Here is a 22,907-nt window from a genome sequence, read left to right on the forward strand (position 1 = left end):
CTTTTTTTTTTTTTTTTTTTTTTTTGTACTGGGGATCAATCTTGGGATCTTGCATTTGCGAGGCAGGTGGCAGCACCATTGAGCTAAATCTCTGGCCAAGGTGTTGTGTGTTTTTGAAGACAGGTGTAGACTACTGAGTCTCAGCCAGGGCAGGTTTTGCCTCCTTGAGGACACTGGGCAGTGTCTGGAGACATTTTTGATGGTCACGCCAGGCAGAGGGAATTTAGAGGTCGGAGTTCCTAGATGGAGCTAAACCCTCTCAAGGTACAGACAGTCCCCCAAGCATGAGCAACTGTGAAAGTCTGTGGAGAGGTGACTGCTTTCTGTCCTTCCCTGGATTTCCCTGGAGTCTCCTTTCACCAGTTCCTTTCACCCTTCCTGCCATGCCCCAGACCTCAGCCCCTGCCACCTGCACCAACACTTCCGACCTCCGAATTTGTCCAAGGTCAGCCTCAACGCTCCCCTCCCCGGCCCCTCTGCGCTTCTAGCAGGAAGTGTCCACTAGAGGGCGTGCAGCCCTTCCCCGAGTTCCTGTGACCCTGGCCATTCCTGAGACCTAGGCAGCAGTGGCTTTTCCTGGCCAGCCCTAGTCTTCAGACAGACTTCAGATTCCCTAGGCTGAAACCTCTGGGTCAGGCACTAGGGACACGGGGAGGAACCTCACTGGAGGATGTGGTGGTATGAGCTGGTGACCTGGGACCAGCATGAGGGCCCAGGTCACTGGGGAGAGGAAGCCTCTTTATACAGTGGCTGGGTCCCCAGGGCCAATGCCCCTGCCTATGTGTTCCACTGGGGAAAGGGACAGTGAGCCAGTACCTCTAGAGGCTCTGTTACTTAAGATCTGTGTATGTGGATCTTGTTTGGGCTCCTGTGGAACCTTTCAGACTGGACTGGACCTTCTACAGCGCGAGAAGGATCCTCTAAATCCTTCAAGCAGTGCCCTCACCTGGAAGAAACAGGAGGGATGTGACAGCCACGATGGTACAGATTCCCATTAGACCCAGAGCGGGCAGGGAGTTTCTGGGCTTCATCGTCACCCAGAATCAGGACCAAGAGGTGAGTGTGTGTGGTACTGCCCACTCCATCTCAGCAGGACCCACTAGTGGTTGGGGGAAAACTGGGTCTTCCCAATTCCAATGCCCTAATACAGGCTAGATGTGGAGCTGGGACCTTCCCACAGACTCAGACAACGGAGGAACCCAGGTAGGGTCTGGTAAGTGGGTGTGGGGAACTGCTGCTCTCCCAGGAGGTGGGAATGCCTGGTTGATGGGCTGTCGGGAGTTCAGCCTTCTGAATGCTGTAGGCTGAGTCCCAGGGCTAGGGTGGTTCCGCTGAGAATCCAGCCCAGTCCCAGTAAACAACCCAGAACCTCGCACAGCAGTCTTATGCCCCAGCTCCCAGCTGTGGCTTCCTCATACCTGAGGCCTTCAGTCCTGCAACACTTTGTCTCCATCCTACTGTGCAGGTCTGTCTGACTGCTGGCCTCCCCTCATAACCTCCAGGTCTCTGGAGAGGTCATCAGCCTGTCTGCATCCCCATCAGGGTGAGTAGCAGGCTGGGGACAGAATCTTGCCCTCCTGGTCAGCTGTGGGATTATTTCTCAGGCTCTGAGTCAATTTTGTAGGAGGTGGCATCAGATGAACCGTGGGGAGGAGGCAGGGGACCATTGTGAGCCTCCCTGTGTGTGGGCCAGTCATCCTGGTGGGTGAGGAGCTCTGGGAATCACTGACCTTGATAATTTAGGTGGCAGTAGTCATCTGCAGGGACTTAGGAATTGACAAGAAATATGAGGGTATTTCTGTGTTTTATAGGCACAGCCTTGTTTTTGTTTTTTTGGTACCAGGGTCCTTCTACTTGCCAGGCTGGCAGCAGAACCACTGAGCTAAATCCCTGGCCCTATAGGCACAGTCTTGAGTTTGGAGCTGTAGGTTCCCCACAGAGGCCACTGTCATCCTCAGTCCCACCCACATGGGGCACAAACTTCAGCTTCATCGTCAGGATGAATCTCCACACAGGTGCAGAGTTGGCACTGGGCGGCAGCACCAGCCTGGCCCAGGGGAGCCTTGCTATGTGCAGCGGCTGCAGAAAGATGTGCTGTGCATCTTCCCCTCGACATGTCAGGACTCAGCTCCTCCTGCCCCCACCCTTCCTGCAGGTCCTACTCTCTCTGAAGACCCCAGCCCCACCCTGTCTCACATCCGTCTGAGATCCTGCCAGAGCCCTGAGGTTTTTGTGAATATGCTGTGTCATGACACCTGCACACACATGCAGTCTCAGGGCGAGGGAGTTGAGAGTCTCTGAACAGATATTTAATTGCAAGGATTCGAGGAGCAGGACTTGTGCTGACACTAAGTGTACTTGTATAGATAGTGGCTCGTGTGGTAGGTAGGACCCTGTACTCCACTGTTCATTTCTACTCCCTTTGCCACTGATCTTGGAGCTCCATCCACTAGAAGGGGATCATGGTGCCTGCCTCCACTTTACCTTGTGTTTGGCCACAAGACCTGCTTAGGCTGATGGCCTGGCAGGGAGAGATCTGAGTCCGTCCTGGTCATGGCTGGATGAGTGTCAAACCAGACACCGGCAGGATGTCAGAGACCAAAGAAAATATCCACAGGTGGCTTGTGGGGGATAACATTTGTTAAGACTAACTGGTACAAGGCCAGGTGTGGTGGCATACACCTGTCATCCCAGCACTTGGGAGGGTGAGGCAGGAGGATCGCTGCGAGTTTGAAGCCTTCCTGGACTATATAGAGTTCAAGGCCAACTTGAACTATATGGTGAGGCCTTATCTAAAAAAAAAAAAGGAAGAAAGGAAGACTAACTTGTAGTAATGGGGATTGCTCAGTGTCCTTTAGATCATATTTATCAGGACAGTTTGGTCTAGGTGTGCTTTTGACCTGACAGGAGTGCTGGAAACATACAATCCATTTTAACGTGTCTGAATGCCGTCAGCATCTCAGCTTCTGCAGTGTCCCTCAGGCGGCACATGAAGATGTACACTGTAACCACATCTCACGACAGTATGAAGAGAAACAAACTATAACAACCACACTATAAAGGAAAGCCAACGGAATACAACAGATCCCCAAGTGGCCCTGGGACACGAACATGGAAATAAATGGCTTTCCCCCGGCTTTGTTCCTCTTTTAGTCTCCGTAAGCCCAGAATTCACAGGACTTTCTCTGGTCATGAGGCTGGTTTGCTAGTTGTCTGATCTAGAATCCAGCTAAGAGTGGGGGATAGGTTGCTGAGAGGTCGAGAGAGACCCGGATTTGGTATCCACTGAGCCTTACCACAAGTGCTGTCAGGGTAAGACACGGTTAATTGACACCAGCAGGGAGGGTCCAGCAGGGAGGTCAAACCATACTAGGAATGTCCACAAGGGGTGTGCTCTCTTTTAATTAACAGCACTGTGTCTCAGTTACTTTTTCTCTTATTGCTGAGACAAAATATCCAACACCCAAAGTTAAAGGGGAAAGGGTTTATCTAGCTCAGTTTGTAGAGATTTCAATCCATAATCACCTGGCACGTGGCAGAGAAGTGTCACAGAGGAGAAACCAGTTCGTGGTACCCATACCGTAGCAAAAGCAACAAGGGAACCTGAACAGCATCTCTCTGCCCCTTTTATCTTATCCAGATGACTGTGATCAGGGCGGTGCCAAACCAAGGAGTGTACTAGTTTAGTAATCGCACACCCTTGATCCCAGCATCACACACTCTAGATCCAGCCACCTCTGAAAAAAATGACTGCATGGGGTGGGGGTGGGGCATGAAGACCCAAACCGTAACACACAGCTTGGCAAAATCCCAGGAGGGGTTGTGTGTTCAACAAGGGTACCATTTAGGAGGTCCCGTGGTGACAGGCTGGACAAGTACTTGCCAAAAAGCATTCTGAACGTCTAGTGGCAGGTGGCAGGATTATGGTATTCATCTTTTCCACAATGTTCTGTTTTGCCATGAATCATCTCAGGGCGGAGGTTTTATAATCTATACAGCAGCAACAACGTTAGCTTACTCTGTTTCATTGTATGGGCAGTATTTCTAGGAACAAATGCTTTTGCATACAAGAAAAAGGCAACTTTTACAGATAATTTAAGTTTGCTTAGTTCCTAGTGTCCTTCAGGTACTCTTTATCTAGAATTTTGCATGGGTATCCTTAAAAAACAGGTCCCTGTGACTTGGTAAGGGTCTTGGAAATATAAAGGAGCATTTTAGTGACATAGTGCTAAATACTCTCGATTTTAAGGGGATGATTCAGTGCCAAGGCCCTGACTCCCCAGTGAGTCTGGTCAAGAAGCAACTGGAAAGGGTCTGTGATTGGAGGAGGAGGAGGAAATGGGGACTTGCTTTCTGCTTGGATGATTGTGCACTGAGACATGAATCCTGTGAGTGACAACAGGAGGAAGAGGTGGGGTGCTGATCTCGTGTGTGTGTGTGTGTGTGTGTGTGTGTGTGTGTGTCTGTCTGTCTGTCTCCCTGTGCCCTCCCTCCCTCTCTCCCTCCCTCTCTCTCTCTCTCTCTTTCCTTCCTTTCCTTCCTCTTTCATTGTACCGGGATCGAACTCAGGACCTTGCACTTGTGAGGCAGGTGGGGGCACCACTGAGCTAATCCCTGGCACTCCCTGTGCTTTAGTTTCTCCTCACTATAGAGGAAAAAGTCAGGTGGTCTGGGAATTATGCTAAACATACTTGCAGGATCCGACCCAAAGCTTAATGGGAAGGAGCTGCACAAATAACCAGCATCGATGACCCTAAGTTCAAGGACACAGCGCTCCTAGCATGATTTCTTTGGAAAAAAGTGCTGCCAGGAAATTCTTTTCTCTCCCTGGAGACCGGTCCTAAAGTTGCAATCACACCCATTCTTTCACCCATTATTTCATTCAGAGGGAGGAAAGAGGTTTCAGCTGAAGGGAGTCAGTGAGAGAAAGAGAGGGAGGGAGAGAGAGACAAACACACACCTACCTCAAGCTTGTCTAAGAACAAAGAGAGAAGCAGTTTTCATTCATGCACTGGAGTGGTTCTGTTCATCTCTGTTGAGCAGGGGCTCAATTCCAAAAGAAATTTCTCCTTGTGACAGACTCGGACCTCCAGGTAGTCGTGGTCAACTTGTGCCAGAGGCTGTTGGACGTCCGTGTGTAGCTGCTCCCCTCTGCCCACACAAGACATCTCGGCCTTGTGGGTCTGGGCCCTGGGTAAAGGCTGAGGGGCTGTAGGTATTCAGCTTTTGCGGCAGAAGAAGCCCAAGGACAGAGAAGATGGAGAAGTGACAGGAAAAAAAAAAACAAAAACAACAACCCACGTACACACTAGCTCCACCTGGACAGTGGGCAAGCTAACTCTGCCCTACAGTCTTGGACAAAACATTTTTTTGTAAATGATCAGCAAATGCAGGCTTAGTGCTGAGTAGAATCTGGCTCAAGGGTTAAGGCAGCAAAGGGGACAGACAACATTAAGACACAATTTGAAAAAACCACAATATAAAAATGCCAAGCTTTTATCCCATGTCAGTCGCCTATTAGACATCTGCAGGCCCAAATGAGAAGTCAGTGTGTTCAGAAATGTGGCCTCCAAGTCTCTGCAAGGTAACCCAGACAACTGCAATCGTGACCCACACACCAGAGTGTTATCTGGCAGCAAAGCTCGTGGGACACTAAAAATGCACTGCTCAGCTATGTGACCCCCAAAATTAGTGGTCTTAAATCTCCCATGAACATATGAAGCTAGAGGGCTTCTGTAGGGGTTTCTTTGGTGACAATTTCTTGTTTTGTACAAATATGGTGCTTTTGCAGTTTTAGCAGGATGTCACGATGGGTCTGCTTGAAAAAGTACAAGAGTAGAGAAACAACAAGTCCTATTACAAATGCCGACAGTTTAATGAACCCAAGGATTCGGTTTTGTGGTCCTAGGCTTCGTCCTACCATAGCTGTCCCTAACACTCTCAGAAACACAGACCTCCCCCAGGCATCTCCTTAGGCCCCTGTGGCAGTTGGTTAATGACTTGGTGATTGGTCCTTCTGTGGCCTCTACACCAGGATGTTGATGAAGGATCAGCTCTGTGACAGCCCAGATGTGGCTGTAGGTGATATGGCCTGGAAGTTGATCAGTTCCAGGAGCTCTTGCTTGGCACAGTGGATAATTTATTGTTCTCAGACAGTCCTGCACAGGAGGATAAAATCCAGCCAGGATCCCGGGATGGGATCATGGAGTTGCCTGGGGTTGAACTTCTCTTTGGGGATACCAGTGGTCTCCCTGACCAAGCCCTCCAGTGTGTTTCTCAGAGCCACATTCATGGACGGGGCCATGGGGCTGAGTTATTTCAGACAGTCGCCTCTGCCGTAAGTGTCGCAGGGTCTGGATTCGGTGAGGGTAGCTCTGATCTTTTGAAGTGTTTCTTTTATTTTACTTTTGGTACTGCAGATGAAACTCAGGACCTTGTGCTTGCAAAGCAGACACGAAGCCACCGAGCTAAATCCCCAGCCCTAAGTGTGTCTCTTTTAAAGCATATTGCGCACTAGATTCTCAGACCTCAACTTGTGGACATGATGCGGAGTGGAAGGGAGCCATGGTCTAGCCCAGGCCGTCCTCGCGTGTGACGTGGAACTAACCCATCCCACGCTCACAGGTCACAGAGAATCACTCACTGTGTACATGGAACTGTCCAGATGCTTTCTGAGTCAGAAAGTCTGTATGTACGATTAATAGGGTGTAGACTCCTGCGTCCTTCTGGGTGACCTTCTGGATCAGCAGGGATCCATTGGGGTAGACTGTCTCTCGATGGCTGTATGCAGGCCCAGGGAGAGTTATCTGAGGCTCTATCAGGTATGTAGCAATTGCAGGTCTATTGTAAACTATTTTTCCTTTGAACCAGTCATAGCCCGAAATGTTCCCTGGCAGATTGTGGACAAGTAGAAGGACGTCCTTCCCTTCCGTAGCATCGAAGGGCACTGCTTCAATAGTCACTTGGGCAGTGATGGGTGGGTTCCAGAAGATTAAAACTGAGGCTAGGAGGGAGAGAGAAATTTGTCAACATTGGGATCTCCAAGTGAAATGAGTCAGACACAAAGCATGACTATGGCATGTTTTCTGTCATCAGTAGAAATGAAAAGAAAACAAAATGAAGAAAGGAAGGAAGGAAGGAAGGAAGGAAGGAAGGAAGGAAGGAAGAAACAGAAAGGAATGACAAGTAGAAGGACGTCCTTCCCTTCCGTAGCATCGAAGGGCACTGCTTCAATAGTCACTTGGGCAGTGATGGGTGGGTTCCAGAAGATTAAAACTGAGGCTAGGAGGGAGAGAGAAATTTGTCAACATTGGGATCTCCAAGTGAAATGAGTCAGACACAAAGCATGACTATGGCATGTTTTCTGTCATCAGTAGAAATGAAAAGAAAACAAAATGAAGAAAGGAAGGAAGGAAGGAAGGAAGGAAGGAAGGAAGGAAGGAAGGAAGGCAGAAAGGAAAAGAAAGAAAGAAAACCTGAAAGTAGAAGGAGGATTAGCTGGGATAGGAAAAGAGATCAAGGGAGGGGTGTTAGAGTAGACTCAAACAAAGCATGACATTTATGCATGTATGGAAATGTCACAGAGGAGCCCATTCATTGGTACAATAATTGTACAATAAAAATAAGAAAAACACTCAGATCTCTGTATCGAGTGGAAAGATCATGTTCTGGGTCCTGAGCAGGTGTCTTCACCCATCAGCCTGGGTGTGAGTGTGTATAATAAGTGTGCTTTGGTGTGTTTTAGCGTTTTGTATGAATCTGTTCTGGGCCAGGGCCGGCAGCAGGACTTCATTCCTTCAATGCCCCTGAACTTGGCCTTTCCTCTGTTTGGAACACTCTTCCCCAGGTGTTTCCTTGGCTCACCTCTGGCTGCCCTCAGATTCCTGCTCACACTCAAGGTGTCCTGGGGTGATGCCTTCACTCCCCATTGCTCCTAGAGACCCTGAGTCTTCACTTTCTCATCCCCTTCTTTCTGAGGCTCTTGTCAACACTTGATCCTGTCTTCTAGATGTCCTCGCTTGTCTGTCTTCCTGCCGATGAGGGCAAGAGCTCTAAGAAGACAGACACTGGTCTGATCTCTGTAGGAGCCCAGTGCCTGGAGTGGGCTCAGACGCCTGTGGATGGATGAGTCAGGGCTCCTGGCACCCTGCACGTCCTAGGGTTTATTTGCCTGGTATGTGAGGTTTGTTCTAAGGGTAATATTTAATGCCCCGGTTGTGTTTTTCTTTGGAGAGTTGCCCTGACAGAGTTTTAATATGAATTTTTAAAATATCGTGGCCAGGGATAACCGATTGCCTTGGAAAAGAGAACAATGGAGTTTTCCCTCCTTTCTTGGTTCCAGTTCGCTGCCAGTTTCCTGTTACTGACACTTCTGCCTCTGTTCTGCATCTTCTCCCTTCAAGCGTTAACACAAAAGCACTGCGTCTCCTCTAGGGTCTTGTGTTTTCCAGGAGACCCTAGCAACCACCTGCTCCGGGAAATTGAGACCTCTCACCTGTGAGCAGTAGCCCCAGCCAGGGGATGTGCCTTCTGTGGGGAGGCGCTGAGGGGGGCTCCATGATCTCTGCTGCCTGCTCTGTTCCCCTTCTGTGGAGAAGAAGCGTCAGCGGCTCAGCGGGTCGGCTCTGTTGTTTCTCCCGCCCAGGGCCCCAGCGCTTCCCAGAGTCCTGTGGGCTGGGGGCGGGGTCTCTGCGCCCGACGCTCTGTCTCCGCCCCTCTCAGTCCTGCCTAGTTCTCTTCCCGCTTCCCCTGCGTGACCTTTTAAGATCCCACCACACTCTGAGGAGCAAGGCTGAGGAGGGAGTTAGTTAGGAGTGAGAGAGGACTAGGCCTGGGTAGGTGTGGGGTGTCCCAGCCTGTGTGGCCCCAGCTGGTCTAGGGGATAACAGAGAGCAGCCTGGGGGAAGGGTCTCTGGGCTGAGGCCTGAGGCCAGTGGACATTCCCCTGGGAAGAAAGCAGGGTGAAAGGGCAGGAGGTGAATACGGAGGGACAGTCTTCATCGTGGAGGTGACTGAAGCCGAAGGGGGGAGCTTGGAGAAGGAAGGTGTCTGTGGGCTGAGGCTGGGTTGGGGTGGCTCAGACCCTGCTGGTCTGTGGCCCCTAGTGAAGGGTCAGCAGCCCCTTAGGAGGTGCCCGGCGGGGGGACAGCCACCCTCTGCTGGACGGTGAGGAAAGTATAAAAGGGCAGAGCCAGGAAACAGTTTTTATGTAGCATCATCCTTAAGCACTTATCAGTTAACATGTAATTTTAATGACTGGAAATGCTCAGACTTGAATTCTCAATATTTTGCAAGGAAGCCCTTCCCTGATCTGCCCATGGACGGCCGTCAAACTCTGATGTGTGGTCTAAAGCCTGGCCAAGCTGTGTCTGCAGAACTGGGATCCAGCTCCTTGTGCACGGGCCATGAGGCGAGTGTGTGTAAGGAGGAGAGGGGAGGGCTAGTGTCTGTGAAGACTTACAGGAGCCAGAGTGCTCAGGTGGACAGGGCTCTATCGCGTCTCCCTCCCACATGACCTCAGAGCCGCTGAAATTAGAAACCAGGGTGGTACAGGGCTCTCAGTCTTCCCTACCTGAGAGCTTTTCTGCCCTCTGAATCCTCAGTGTCTCGGCCTCCCAGATGCCCTGTGGGGATTCCTTCAGCAGAGAAGTGGCTTTGGAGTGAGGAAACCTGTCGCCCCTCACGACTGCCCACTGCTTCTCAGAGGGAGAGACTGGGGGCTCCGCTCGGAACTGGGGTGTCCTCTGGCTCCGGTGCTCCTTTCAGAGCCAACAGAATTTGGGGTGGTGGTGGTTGAGGCTTTCTCTTCTCACTAGTCACAGTCAAGATCTGAGTGGGAGACGAGAATCACAGGTCTTCTCCCCTCCTTGGGGGATTCCAGGTATGTCCCAGGAGGGTGTCACTGTGTGGGAGCAGACCGAAGGGGTCCTCGCCCCGTTAGCTTTCCCCACTTTATGATGCAGTCAGCTGGCCTGTTGAGATTGTAAGAGGATCACTAAGGCCGCCCATACTCACACACAAGCCTGACTGTCGGGTCATCTGGCCCCGTGTCCTGCTCCCTGCTGGTTCTGATGTGCTTCCCCCCACTGCACGAGAAGGGTGGGGTTCCTAGAGCCCCACGGGCTGCTTCTCCGTGCCCAAGGGAGCATCTCTTAATGGGCAGGTCACGGCTGTAGTGACTGAATTATTAGAAATGGATGGGACTCTTGCCTTCTGACTTAGCATAGATTTGTTCTTGTTTATTTTCACCTCCTGGGAGGCGAAGGCAAATGGAGCGCATCTCCATCCTTACTGAACGTGAGGAAAAATGGTGACGTCAGGAAGAGTTTGGTGATGACGTGATACCCTCAGAGGAATGCAGAAAATACAGATGCTGCTGTGCTTGGATATGAAAAGTGGTAGTGTAGCTTCTTTTCCTTACCCAAGAGCAATCCTTGAAGCCTTGTGTTGCCCCGTGGATTCAGTGTATCCACAGAATAAAGATTTGCTTGGCATTAAATTCTCACCAGATGTTTTAAGTTTTCTTTTTATATTCTAGTTTCATAAGCATGCAGACCCCACTTGAGCAGGATTTATGGAGTGAGGTGGCCTCTGCCACGTGCTTGATTTCAGTGCAAGCTCTATCTAGTTGCTTTAACATCTCACCACGGCCCTAAACACACCCCTGGCTGTGAATGCCTCTTTCTGGATGCTCAGGGGAATTTGGGGGACTGTGAGGCACAGGTGTGTCCAGGGCAGAATGGGGTGGGACGTATTATGTGTAGGAGGTTTCTGAGGGGAATTGGGAGTAGAAGAAATAATGTCCCTTTGGAGAGAGGCGCAAGAACTGAGTTTTGCTTGTCTCAGGCTCAGAGGCACCTGTTTGGTTCAGGTCTCAGTGTGGCAGAGTGCAAACTAGAGCTTCTACCACTGATCCTTGAGTAGAGGTGGACGACATCATCCCTCTGCAAGGCAAGGAGTGCAAGACCCGCTCAGGTCAGGATTCCTGGATCCTCCTGGGGAGCAGAGCTCAGGGGTGACCTGACACAAGGCCTGACCTACAGAGCTGTCTTTGTCACATTCTTCTGTGCCAAAAGGAGGCCTGTCCTATCCCTGTCACATCACCAAAGGGGATCCCTGCCCTGAGGTGTTTCAGAGGAGGTAAACAGAGCTGAGGGGGAGTGTGGAGCAGTAGTGTTGCATTTCTTGTCTTCTTGATCACTCCCAAGTTCAGCTTCTAGACCAGAGACAGAGGGCAGGTTATTTTAGATGGGTATCCTCAGAGCTTGAGGACACTGTGTAACCTTTGGTAATAATGTGAATATTGCAATAATATTTCCTCATTTGTCTGACTCTGAATTTGCAGCCAGATGCCATTGAATTAAGTTACTATTCGGGAATGTTCTCTCACGGTGACGCATGCATGGAGGGCACCTCCTACATGATTATATGTGGATTTGGGCGTTTTGTTTTATGGGTTCTTCTCAATTCTGCTGCTCAGCCACACTGTGATGCTCGTCCACACCCTGCAGCTGCTCTGGAGAGCATCCCTGTCTCCCATCCTGATGAGCTCTTCCGCAGGCAGGGATGTCCTCATTTTCTGACTGTGTGGAGTGCGGCTCCCGGAGATCGTTCCTTTCCTTCGTCACAAGCGCGACGCGCCTGCGCAGGACGTGGGCTGCTTGCCGGCAAAGGTGGCGACAGGGCAGTTCCAGTCTCATCATTTTTCAGCCTCAGCTCAAAGAGGCTCAGAAGGAGGAAGCTAGGCAATGTCTGCACACATTAAATCTGCCGAGGACAAGGTTGTGTGGATCCTGAGTTGCAGTCTCGTCAGGAGTCCGTGAGAGTCTGCTTCCAGCATCCTCACTTCTTGGAGTGATTCCAGGAGTAGAAAGTGGGCGCCATCCCACGGCCACTCCTCTGTCCACCACCACCCCTGTTCATCTGTAGCCATCCACCTGTCACCTGTCCTTGCTGGAAGCACTCTTGGCCCTTCTCTGTGACGGACCGGATGCCGGGGTTCCTGGATATGCCGAGCAGCTCCCTCTGCGGTTCCTCTAGGAGTTCCGGTTCCACGGGGTTCTGTCCTTAGCACAGGTGGCTCCCGTGGAAACCGATGATGACTCCAGAGGCTGACGGTGAGCAGTGAGTGGGTGGACCAGGAGAGCTACGTCTCTGTGCTCGGGATCAGGGAAGACAGAGGGGAGCAGGTAGCTGAGGAGCGTGGTCATGAGGCAGGGAGATGGGTACGTTTGAGATCGTGGAGCAGAGAGCAGAGGGCGCTCTAGGCAGGAATGCCGAAACCGGAACCTGTCTTCTAGGACAAGAGCAGCCATGAAGATGTCCTGGCTCAGCTGGGCTGGGGAGAAGAGCAGAGGGACTGGAGGGTGAGAAGAGGTGTCTGTTCTGTGTCTGTTCCTGTCCTAGACACAAGGAGGGGTGGGATGGGGAGTAGAGCTTGGTAGTAGAGCTGCCTCACGCCTGCTGTTTCTGCAGTGCCAACCCACGCAGAGGGTCGGCACAGACCTCAGGCTGTGCTCTGCATGTGGGGTTGAGGCGTCCTCTGAGCTCAACAGAGGGAAGACAGGGACCTGCACATGGAACCCTAGGTAGAACCCGAGGTGTCTCATGCTCTGACTCTGCTCAGACCTGGGCCTTGGGTTTGGGTGTGGGGGCAGGTGTCTGTCATTGTCCTGGATTCTAAGATAGGGACCCTGGTGTTCAGGGATCTGGAGCATAAGACTCCTGGTGAAGGGAGGCTACAGTGTCTGAGCAGTTTTATGTGGTGAGAACTAGGACTCCTGGAGAGACACAGCCTCAAATCCACCTGTTGGGGCCGAGGTTGTGTCCCGAAGACATGAGAAGGATGACCCAGCACAGAGGCAGAAAGCTCCAGGACAGGGCCCAGAGAGCCCAGGCAACTGCTCAGAGGTGAGATGTGAGATATGAGGAGGGACCCACCCCCTCCAAGCCCGGGAGGATCCCTGAGCACACAGGCGACCACTAAACTAAACCTCAGTCCTGGAGTGTCTGGGCCAGAGACACTCACTGGAAGGCTGGAACAGACAGCCAGTCTTCCGAAAGCCGGGTATAGCAGTCTGGCCAAGCAAGGGAAAAACCCTAACATCAAGTGCGTGCAGAGGACTCACAGTACAAATTAGAGGAGACCCAGACCATCCCTGAAAAGCTTTCTACTGTGCCTTTCCTTTGTAGAATGGAAACGGAAGCCCTGTCACCAGTCCCTTGTCATCCTCCCTGGGACAGCAACACCTTGGGAATCACAGGCATGGGACGCTGTCCGTGGTGCCAACGAAGGAGGTGGGCTCCCAGTGTCTTTTAAGAATTCCTAATTGCTGAGCATGATCACCAGGGAGGAAGAGGTGCGGGGGTTCTGGAGTATGGTGTGGCTACACCCCACCTCATCTCTCTCAGGAGCTGGAGGGTGCTGAGGATGCCATTGCAGGAACTGACACTGCAGTCTGCTCACCTGAATCCAGATGGCCCTGCGTAGTTTTTAGTGAAAAGAAGAGGACACAATAGCCTTGAGAGGTGTGATGGATACAGCAAACCCCTTTCCAAGTCATCTCATCTGCCCCTACCATCTGTGATCATGTGTCATGAAAAGGACACTTTACAGAGCTCATTAAACATCATGGGCTCAAGAGAGTCTTGGGTTTTAGGCAGCTGGGTCCAGAGGAGCTGCATTTCTGGTCTCAAAGATGCCAGAGGGGGGCAGAGCTCATGGAGGTAGAGGCTGCCAGAGGCTGACTGGGATGAGGAAGTGGACTGTCCTCCAGAGAGAGGACACCCACACTGACACCTCCGTTTTTGGGGTTTTATGCCACTGTGTTTGTAGCAATTCGTCACAGATTCAACAGGAAGCAAATGCATGGGAAGCCTCCTTGTCTAACCTGAGATACGTCAATTTGAGATAAGGACTCGAGGGAGCTAAATCACAATAGGAAACTCTATGGATGGTTTCCCCTCTTCTCAGATCAGGACACACAACACTCAGGCAGCGGCAGGACGCGCTCTGAGCTTTAGTGCACGGACCAGCTTGTTTGTGGGAACGTGGTTCCCGTGTGAGTGAGGCCGTGTGTAGACATCACCCAGGGACCTGCCCAGGGCCTCAGGGAAGGACTGAGAGCAGCAGCCCAGGTGCGTGGAGGAAATTACAGCTGGGAAATTGCAGCGCAGGGCAGGGCAGGGAGGAGATTTTGGTTCTGTCACCTGGGGGCCCTGGCCGTCTGCCCTGGACAACTGAGTGTGAACAGGAAGCTTGTTCCAGAGAGACCAGGTCAGGGTGTAAAGTGGAAAATGGGGGTGTGCAGGGTGAGGGGCCCTGGGCACCGCCGGGGAGGATCTTGCTCAGGTCCTGAATTTGACTCTGTGTCCTGCTCAGTTACACTGTCAGCCTATGTCCCCACAGGGGTGAAGTTGTCCTGCGTGCGAAGAGGGTGAATGTGAAACAGGAGGGAAGGGGCTGAGCTCCCACGTTCGTGAGGAGCCCACGCCTGCAGTGACTGGGCCACTCCTGCGAGGGAGCCTTCACGAGTGTGGAACCCTCAGCATCTGCTCTTCTTCCGCCGGGCCACTTCTCATGTCGCTGGGGACTCAGTTTCTAACGCACGCTTCTCAGAGGACCCTTTAGGACAGAGCAGGCCCCCTTTTCCGGCATAGACTTTCTTGTATGTTAGGAAAGAAGGCTTTATTAGCTCTGTCCGTGCCGGGGCCAGAGAGATGTATGTGAAGTAGTGAAAGCGTGTACTTTTGAAAAGTAATTACTAAGGCACGACCGCGGCCCTACCCAGTCAATGTGCTCTTACGCCTTGACGAAGGGTCAAAGTGAAAGGATTTCTCTGTTAAAGAGGAAATGGAATTGCATGCCGGGAACTTGTACAAAAACATAAATAAATTCGTAATAATTTTGAAAATGAGAGGGACGGTATCTCCTGACCCCAGAGGGAATGTCACAGTGAACGAAATCTGTACAGAGTTGGTCTGAGTGCTCACAAAGGGCTGCCCGCCCCACGTACTCCTTTGGCACTGCCGGTTAACCCCACACAAGGGCTCCGCAGAGAAGCTCTGAGTCTCCAGCTGTGCAACGCTCACTGCTCTCCACAGCGAGTCGCCTGTGGTTCTGCCCGAGGCCTCATTCAGCGGGGGCTTCTGTGCCAGGACACAGCTCTGAGGTGTCAGCTCCCAAGCTCACTTTTCACATTGCCCTGCAACTGGGCCTGGGGAGCCTCTGGTGTCCTTTGGACAGAATCAGGGTACATTCAAGGCAGTGTTTCCAGGCACCTGCTCCGCTCACAGAGCTCTTCGTCTCATGAGCCTGGAGCATAGCTCTGAACCACTCTTCCTCTCTGGGGATAGGGAAGAATTTCCATCTCTTTTAGGGGAAAAGAATGTGAATGTGTTTCAAATTCTTGTGTTTCTTGTAGCTCATGGAGGAGGTAAATTGAAACAGGGACCAGAAATGGAGGAGTGAGAGTGACAGAAAGAGACTCTGACCTTGATGACCCTTCCTGCCCTTCTCTGTGAATCTCCTCCCAATTGCTAATGCTTTCTTGGACGGGGGAATCCCCAACCCTACTCATTTTCTAGCCCAGAGCTTCTTCAGCCACGAAAAATTAGAGGTGGAAAACAAGGAGATAGTCTTAGGTTTGGAGCAGGAGGGTCTGGAGAGGATTGGGATTTGCAGGTGTCTGTGGACACAGGATGGGAGTCAGATCTTCCAGGCTCCTCTCTAGGAAACCAAAGACTTTACCCAGAGCTCAGTTCAGACGCCTCGGCATTCACTTACCAAAGACTGTGATATTCTTGACTATGGTCCCACTCAGGTGAGTGGCAAAATTATGGACAAGGCAGGTATAGTATCCAGTATTTCTTGCGCTGATTTTGGGGATAACAAACTGCTGTGTAGATCTCAAGATCCTTCCATTGAAAAGCCAGGTAAATTTTGCAGGTGGCTTAGAGACTGCGTGGCACGAGAGACTGAGGTTTGTTCCTGAACGGAAATATGAATCTGTGGGCAATATGAGGGGGGTATCCGGTCCATCTGGAGTGAACAGAAGAAAGGAACCCGGGAGATCAATAGAGTAAAAGGGAAGCTCGTGGCTTCTAGAAGGCCGAGTGATCCCCTGAGCCTTGTCACAATTTTGTTTTAAAAGCGCCAACCAGGCTGATGGTGTAGCTCAGTGGTAGAGTGCTTTCCTAGTGTACAGAGCGCGCGCGCGGGCGCACACACACACACACACACACACACACACACACACACACACACTCCAGCTATAACCCTCAGCGTTCCCTGAAGCTGAGACATTCAGCTGTTTTCCCTCTCACAGGTGGTCAATTCTGAGTTTGTTTAGCTGCTCCTCTCCTCTCCCTGGCTCAAGGCTGGGCCTGCGCAGATGTCTGGGATGGGACTTCTTGGCCAGCCTGGTTTCCAGGGGTGAGGGTGCGTGTACCTGAACCTGTGAAGGACTGACTGTCCTGGACTCTGACTCTGTGTGTTGAGCTGGCAGCCGGGGTCAGGGAGGAATAGAAGTTATTCACAGAGGATGTTCAGGGTCACTGGGTCACTCTGGTTGGCACTCAGTGGGTTCCAGGTTCCACACTCATAAGGTCCTGTGTCGTTCCTTGTGACACGGAGTAAAGTGAGAGCTGTGTTGCCCTTCGACAGCCTCAGCCTGTTACTGCCTAGGAACTTCTGACCGTTTCTCCACCACAGGTAGGTCGTGTTCTGGATCTCAGGTTCACACATTAGCTCTACAGAGTCCTGTCCTTCCACTGGGTTGGAGTTGTTGCTTGTGATGGAGGGTTTGGGTAGCATCGCTGTGCAGAAGACAGACAGAAGGTTATGCTGTGAGATACCTATGATCCCTGCAAAGACGTCTTTCTGCCAGAGTCGGCCTCTCTCACCTCCCAGCCAACCTGAGTTCTTAAAGGGCAAGGCGGTGGAGAATCTTCCAGGCAGATGCCCAAGGATCTGAGTGCTCAGAGGATGTGGGACCCCCTGGGCTGTGACTGGGAGAAGCACAGGCTTTCTCCCACCTGGACTGAGCTGCAGTGTTTGATCATAGACAAGCCGAAGACAGACCCTCTACGCTTCTCCTATTCAGCTGCCCGGTTTCCCTCAAGTCATGGGGTGCGGAAACCCCCTACCCTCAGACCTCGATTGCTCAGCTGAGGCGTGTTTCCTCTGAGGCTTTGCTCTGCAAGGCTGTCCTAGAGATGGGTCATGGTGGGACCTCCCCATTGGTCTTAAACCACAAGACCTCTTAGCCTGGCTTGAGGGCTGGACACATGAGCAAAGAGAGCACACAAGAGGATCAGAAGCAGGCCCAACATTTAGCTCAGGGGTCAGTCTGAGGCCACAAGCTGGAGTAGTTCTGCTGACACATTTCATGGTGACTGCCGCGAGCCAGTGACACCTAAAAGACAGCATGAATCCAAGGAATGACGTAGGAGCGAGTGAGTGGGACAGACAGACCTTGTACGAACACCACAATTTGCCCTTGGTTTTTAATGTCTCTTCTCCCACGGCAAAGGGCAAGCGAGGACCATGTGGGTCTTTCCTGAAGTACAGGTGGATAAGTTCACATTCAGAATGAGCGCTGGAAAGTGAGGGACCCGAGCACGCTGAAGCCCTGGCCCCCATGGTCCAGGTGTTGGACAGACCTGGGATAGAAATCTGAGATTACCTCTCTTAAATATGTAAAAATGTTAATGAGGCCCGGAATCCAAGACCCATTCCTGGAAGGAATATGTACCTAGACAGCACAATAAAGTTTTCGGCTCTACAGATCACAATGTGATCAAAGGCCAGTGTTCTAGTTGGTTTTGAACCAGAGACTCACGGAGTAGAAAAAGATCTGCGAGGCCTGTTGGGAGGACAGAGCTGGTGAGAGGGGAAGACTGAATTGTCGCTGTCGTATAAAACAAGGGAGAATACCAACTTGAGAAGTATTTTGCCATATTAGCATATTTAGAAAAATCTATGTCCTCAGCCACTACGGAGAGTGAGGCAAAATGGGCAGAACCTAGCACAGGCATGTGAGATTGTTTTTGCTTCCTTTTGACCCCATCCCTAGAAACACAACTAGTTTTACTAAATTCTTCCAGGTAAGGCAGAGCCTAAATGAAATGACAGTCGCTGGCACATCTTGCTGTGTGTGAGGACCCACCCTGAGGCGACAGGTGTCCTCATGAGGACACAGGTGCCTGAACAACGGCCCATCAGATACACCTGCCAACTGAGCACCCTTGGGGAAGCTCTGGGAGTCACCGAAGGGATGTGAGCCCCGCACGGGGACCTGGATGGACTCAGGAGAGAAACTGGTGGAAGGAAACAGGCTCTGGGGCTTGCAATGCCGTGCGGTTGCCTCTGATTCCTGGCTGAATCAGCGTGGAGAGTTGACAGAGGAGGCCATGGGCCCTGTCTCATGGCCTATTCTATGAGCTGGCATCAAGGAAACAAAGAACTTTGAGGGAGACACAGTGGGGGACGCTGGCTCCTAATGGAGCCTGCCGAGGACAGCTGCTTTGACTGATTTCTTTCTTTACTATTGCCTGGGGCAGGGATCGGCCCCCTGGAATCCGTGGAAGGGAGCAGGTCGCTCAGCCTCATTCTAAGAAGATAAAAGTGCAGCAAGCTGTGCAGAGCAGGCAAGATCCCAGATGGAACAAGGGGAAGGGAGACCAAGGGCAGGGAAGGGGCGAGAGAGCCAGAAAGGCCAAAGGCAGTGAGCAGTGTGGTTTCAGTGCCTTCAAAGATCCCAGAGACCAAGAGCCCCACGGCTGCCTCAGAAAGGATCCAGCATCATGACACCGAAAACCCTCCCACAGCCAGCAGCCCCGGGTCATCGTGCGCCCTTAGGAGCAGGTGGTCAGAAAGATGGAACAAGGTCTCAGGGGCCAGGAGCGACAAGGAGCAGGTGCGGTCAGATCCTCCCAGGACTTTGCACGGAGTTCACAGTCTCCTAAGACCTTCTAGGTCACTCACTCATTCATTCATTCATGCACCTTTATAATCCTTCCCTCCTTCGTTGTGCAATTACGGAGAAATGGTTGCACACTGTACCCTGTACCAGTCGTAGCTTCGTGGGCAGCGAGAAAGCAAAGTCCTCTGCTTTACACTCCAGTGAGTGACAACCAACGTCCCGGAAATCTGAGATTTCAGGGTAGTGAGGGTGGCGGCAGGCCAGCCATCTAAGGGGAGGCCTGGAAGTTCTCCCACTGAATTAGAGTTGATGTAGGTGGTTGGGTCCCACAATAAAATATGATTTCATCTTCCTGTCATTTCTCAGACCAAGCATGCTCCCCACAAAATGCTAATGCTTAGGACGAAAGAGCTGATCCAATGACGGGTTTTGAATTCAACATATGTCCGATAAGGGTGGTAATGACGGGTTATAGTGGCAAACAGATGTCTGTGCCCCGATATGAAACCCGTTGTCTGTGTGACACTGATCCAGCTGTTGTATTCCTTTGTGATTCAGTTATTTTTAGTAAAATTGTGCAACGTGTACGTGGAATCTGACCCATCATGTTGTCTCTGACATCGCCTTAAAATATTCACAATCATCTCACCCAAAGCCTGAGATAGAGATCCTGCCCCCAAACCCAGCACCTATGATAGCCTGTCCCAAGAGAGGGTTACTAGGCCCGATCCTAGTCTGACAAGGTGCTGCCAGAAAACTACTCTCCTCTGCTTCTGTTTCTCTCCGTGCGGTCTCCTCAGTCTACCAAGGTGGATGACCGATGACTTAGGGAGCGAGGGTCAGGCGAAAGACCAGGTCCGGCCTCACCCAGATGTGGCTTTCAAGGCTGAGCCCCGCTGCTGCCCAGTTCCAGGAGCTGTCTGGACAGCACGAAAGTTGTTCCCCATCAGTTCTGATGAGAAACCAAAGTCCATTCCTGGCCACAGCTTCCCCGCTGTCACCTGGAATCAGGAGCCTAGGACAAAGGAATGGGGCAGAAAATTCTTGGAGCTGAACTCTTCTGCAGAATCCCAGGGGGTCTCTATCCAGGACGTGAAGCTGTCTATCTGGGCCTTTCTCAGGGCCATGTTGATGGGGGAGATTGTTGGGGGCTGGGGTGAGGCTGATTTCACTGGGCTGGTATCTCATTAGGCTGTCCTTCTCTCTGCTGTATGGACTGAGGGGAAGGGTTCTGATCCATTGAAGTTTATCTCCACAGTGTGTGTCCTGCACTCAATGCTCAAACTCTAATGTGGGGACAGTAATGCAGAAGGAGAAGGGGCTACAGTGGTAGTCCTGTGTGTGTAAAGTAGAATTAACCCCAGCCCTTCACCCAGGGGTGGTAGAAAGTCACTCACGGTATACTTGGACTTGTCCAGATGCCTGTTGCGTCTGACGAGATGTATTTACAGTTATCAGGGTATACAGGCCCATGTCTTCCTGCCTGACGTTCTGGAGCAGCAGAGACCCATTTGGGTAGATTGTTTCTCGACCACTATATGCAGAACCTGGTCTAACTGCTTGAGTGGATGTCTCATATACTGCAATTCTATGGCTCTTGAATATATTTGCTCCTTTGTACCAGCGATAGAGTCGAAGATTCTCTGGAAGATTGTGGACAAGTAGAAGAACATTACTGTCTTCAGCCACGATGGAGGGCATGGTTTCAACAGTGAGTTGGGCAGAAGTGGGTGGGTTCCAGAAGGTTAAAAGTGAGGCTAGGAGGGAGGAGAGAGAAGTCCATTAACACTGAGATCTTCCTATTTGGATGTTAAAATGGGCCCTGGGTCCTGTGTGTGTGTGTGTGTGTGTGTGTGTGTGTGTGGTACCGGGGATCATCCCTAGGTCCTAGGACCTAGGACCTTGAACTTGTGCAGCAGATGTGGTCCCACTAAGCTAAATCCCTGGCCCTCTACCGGGTTCCTCTAGCCCTTGAGTTTGTCATTTCCTCTGTTTGGAGCGCTCTTCCCAGCTCACCCCACAGCTCCCCCCTCGCTGCCCTTAGGTCTCCACTCACATCCAGGACATCGCGGGGAGATGCCTTCCCTGACCACGTCCTGGGGAGACCCTGGGTCTTCACTTTCTTACATTTCTCTGCTCTGTTCACTCCAAGGCTGTTGTCAACACCACCCCTCCTCTTCTGGATGTCCTTGCTGGCCCGTGCTCCTGACCACTAGAACAGAGGCTCTGTGAGTGCAGGGACCTGTCTGGTCACTGTTGGAGCCCTGTGCCTGGAACAGGCTCAGACACCTGTGGGTGTGAAGCTCCCAGGGCCCCGTAGGTGTGGGTCTTTTGTGGGAGGGCAGATTCTGAGCTTACTGGCTCAGAACAGTGGTTAATGCTTTAGTTGTGTTTTTATATGGAATGTCTCATGGACAGAGCTGTTAATAGCAATTTTCACCATACAGTGCCCTCCACTGATTGATTTGGAACAGAGTCCAGTGGAGCTTTTCCTTCATCAATTCCAGTTCACTGAGAGTTTCCCGTTACGGACACATTTGCCCTCTTTCGTGTCTTCTCCCCTCAGGGTCCAAACAGAAACCCTGTGCCTGCTTTCAGGGTCTTGACCTCCCCAGCAGAGCCCAGCCAGTCTCTGTGCTCGTGCCCTCCCACCTACTAGCAGGAATTCAGCCCCTCTCACCTGTGAGCAGGAGCCCCTGCCAGGGGATGAGCCTTCCGCTGGGGAGGCCAGAAGATGGTTTCATGGTCTCTGTTGCTTGCTCTGTCCTTCCTATATGGAGAAGAGCTTTGCCTCTAGAAGAGCTCTCAAGCAGGACTGCTGAGGCGTGTTGGGTCTGCTGTTCTTCCTCCCACTGAGCTGAGCCTCCTCCCCTGGGCAGGACCATTTCCCAGGGTCACGGTCAGCTGGGGGTGACAGTGTCTCTGTCCAGGGCACCTCTCTGTCTCCTCCCTTCTCAGTGCTGCCTCCTGTCCCTTTTCCCTTTCCTGTGTGTGCCCTTTTGGTAATCTAGGCCCTGTGTACTCGGGGGGTATCTTGACCTTGGGGCTGTCAACACCACAGGGAGCATCTGGGGACCCCAAATACAGGGACGTGTTTCCTTTGTGACACAGAAACCCAGTTTGGCGTTCAGTCTTCTCTGTTTGAAATATGCTAGGAAGATGAGATTCGCTCACTGCAAAAAAGTGACACGTGGCTGCAGAGGCTAGAAAGGGCCCAGTTGAGTGAGGATTGGTGAGGGGGACCTGTCCGCTGTGTCTGCCGTCATCAACCTCACCTCAGACCCAAGGACAGTGACCCATAAACAGTTGTCTCAGAAGGATCTGCAGGTCCTGAGTGTGCAATGGGCGGTGACCTGTGTGTTGCAGATAATAGACTGCGGTGGTGGGAGGACAAATGGCCGTAGTGGCCTTGTCTTCTGTAGAAAGTTTTAGGGATCCCTCTGCTGTCGATGTGTGTTGGCCAGGTTGTTGGTCAGTCCTGCCCATGTCCTCCACGGGCAGCCTCTGTCTTCTTTCTTGCTGACTCTTAATGGTCACCTCAGCTCCTTTCACACGAGGGTTAGCAGGATTGGGGTGACCGGGGATACCTAGCAGAGCAGGGTCCGCAGAGTCCCATGGGGTGAATGGGACTGAGGAGGCACATGGCAGCGACACAGCCGTTTCTGTTGGGGAAGTGGATGCAAATGGCGTTGCCTCTCCACCTCCTCAACCAAAGCCAGGTTCATGTCTCTGGAAATCCATTTCCTGGGAGTTGACTATGTGTCCCGGTCACCCCTGGGAGGACGAAGGAGACCTGTGTCCACTGGCAGGCTGCACGTTGCATGGGCTGATCCCAAGCTCTGGACCCAGTGGGCTCTGGACCTGGGTCCTGCTCCCTGAGGCTGCAACACCAGGCTGTAACACTAGGCTGTGCAGGATGAGCGGGGAGAGGACAGGAGTCCTGGGGGACACTCTTAATCCAGAGTCAGAGAACTGTTTCTAGGC

The 22,907-nt window shown here is 51.8% G+C and overlaps 1 protein-coding gene and 1 long non-coding RNA gene across 3 annotated transcripts; one reads left to right on the forward strand and one right to left on the reverse strand.

Annotated features, from left to right (window-relative positions):
- The first annotated feature begins 34 nt into the window (after positions 1 to 34).
- LOC104861715 lies at positions 35 to 3,169 on the forward strand. Of its 2 annotated transcripts, none has more exons than XR_780103.2 (3): positions 35 to 1,056; positions 1,151 to 1,543; positions 2,908 to 3,169. It is a non-coding gene; the product is annotated as an uncharacterized LOC104861715 (long non-coding RNA). The 2 variants fall into 2 exon arrangements; XR_004518012.1 differs by lacking the exon at positions 35 to 1,056 and having other exon boundaries at positions 1,071 to 1,213; positions 1,466 to 1,543; positions 2,908 to 3,159.
- A 3,178-nt stretch (positions 3,170 to 6,347) lies between these two features.
- LOC104861773 (carcinoembryonic antigen-related cell adhesion molecule 8) lies at positions 6,348 to 22,593 on the reverse strand. Its single transcript, XM_033765995.1, has 7 exons — positions 21,604 to 22,593; positions 20,321 to 20,680; positions 16,537 to 16,815; positions 15,785 to 16,039; positions 12,229 to 12,337; positions 8,495 to 8,586; positions 6,348 to 7,021 (listed from the first exon to the last, which is right to left on the reverse strand). The coding sequence occupies exons 1-7, from the start codon at positions 21,806 to 21,808 to the stop codon at positions 6,636 to 6,638; spliced, it is 1,686 nt and encodes a 561-aa protein (XP_033621886.1). The 5' UTR covers positions 21,809 to 22,593; the 3' UTR covers positions 6,348 to 6,635.
- Positions 22,594 to 22,907: the final 314 nt, after the last annotated feature.

Source organism: Fukomys damarensis, unplaced genomic scaffold (genome assembly GCF_012274545.1).
Source record: "Fukomys damarensis isolate Sample0158 unplaced genomic scaffold, DMR_v1.0_HiC HiC_scaffold_19, whole genome shotgun sequence".
NCBI classification, from domain to species: Eukaryota; Metazoa; Chordata; class Mammalia; order Rodentia; family Bathyergidae; genus Fukomys; species Fukomys damarensis.

Excerpts from the sequence above, each read along its gene's own strand:
- LOC104861773 (XM_033765995.1), bottom strand. The coding sequence starts at position 21,808 with ATGGTCCTGCCCAGGGGAGGAGGCTCAGCTCAGTGGGAGGAAGAACAG. Across the intron at positions 20,681-21,603 it reads GCAGGGGCTCCTGCTCACAG|CCTCACTTTTAACCTTCTGG; the intron begins GTGAGAGGGGCT and ends CCTCCCTCCTAG. Across the intron at positions 7,022-8,494 it reads GCTGGGGCTACTGCTCACAG|TTTCTCTCTCCCTCCTAGCC; the intron begins GTGAGAGGTCTC and ends AATGTTGACAAA.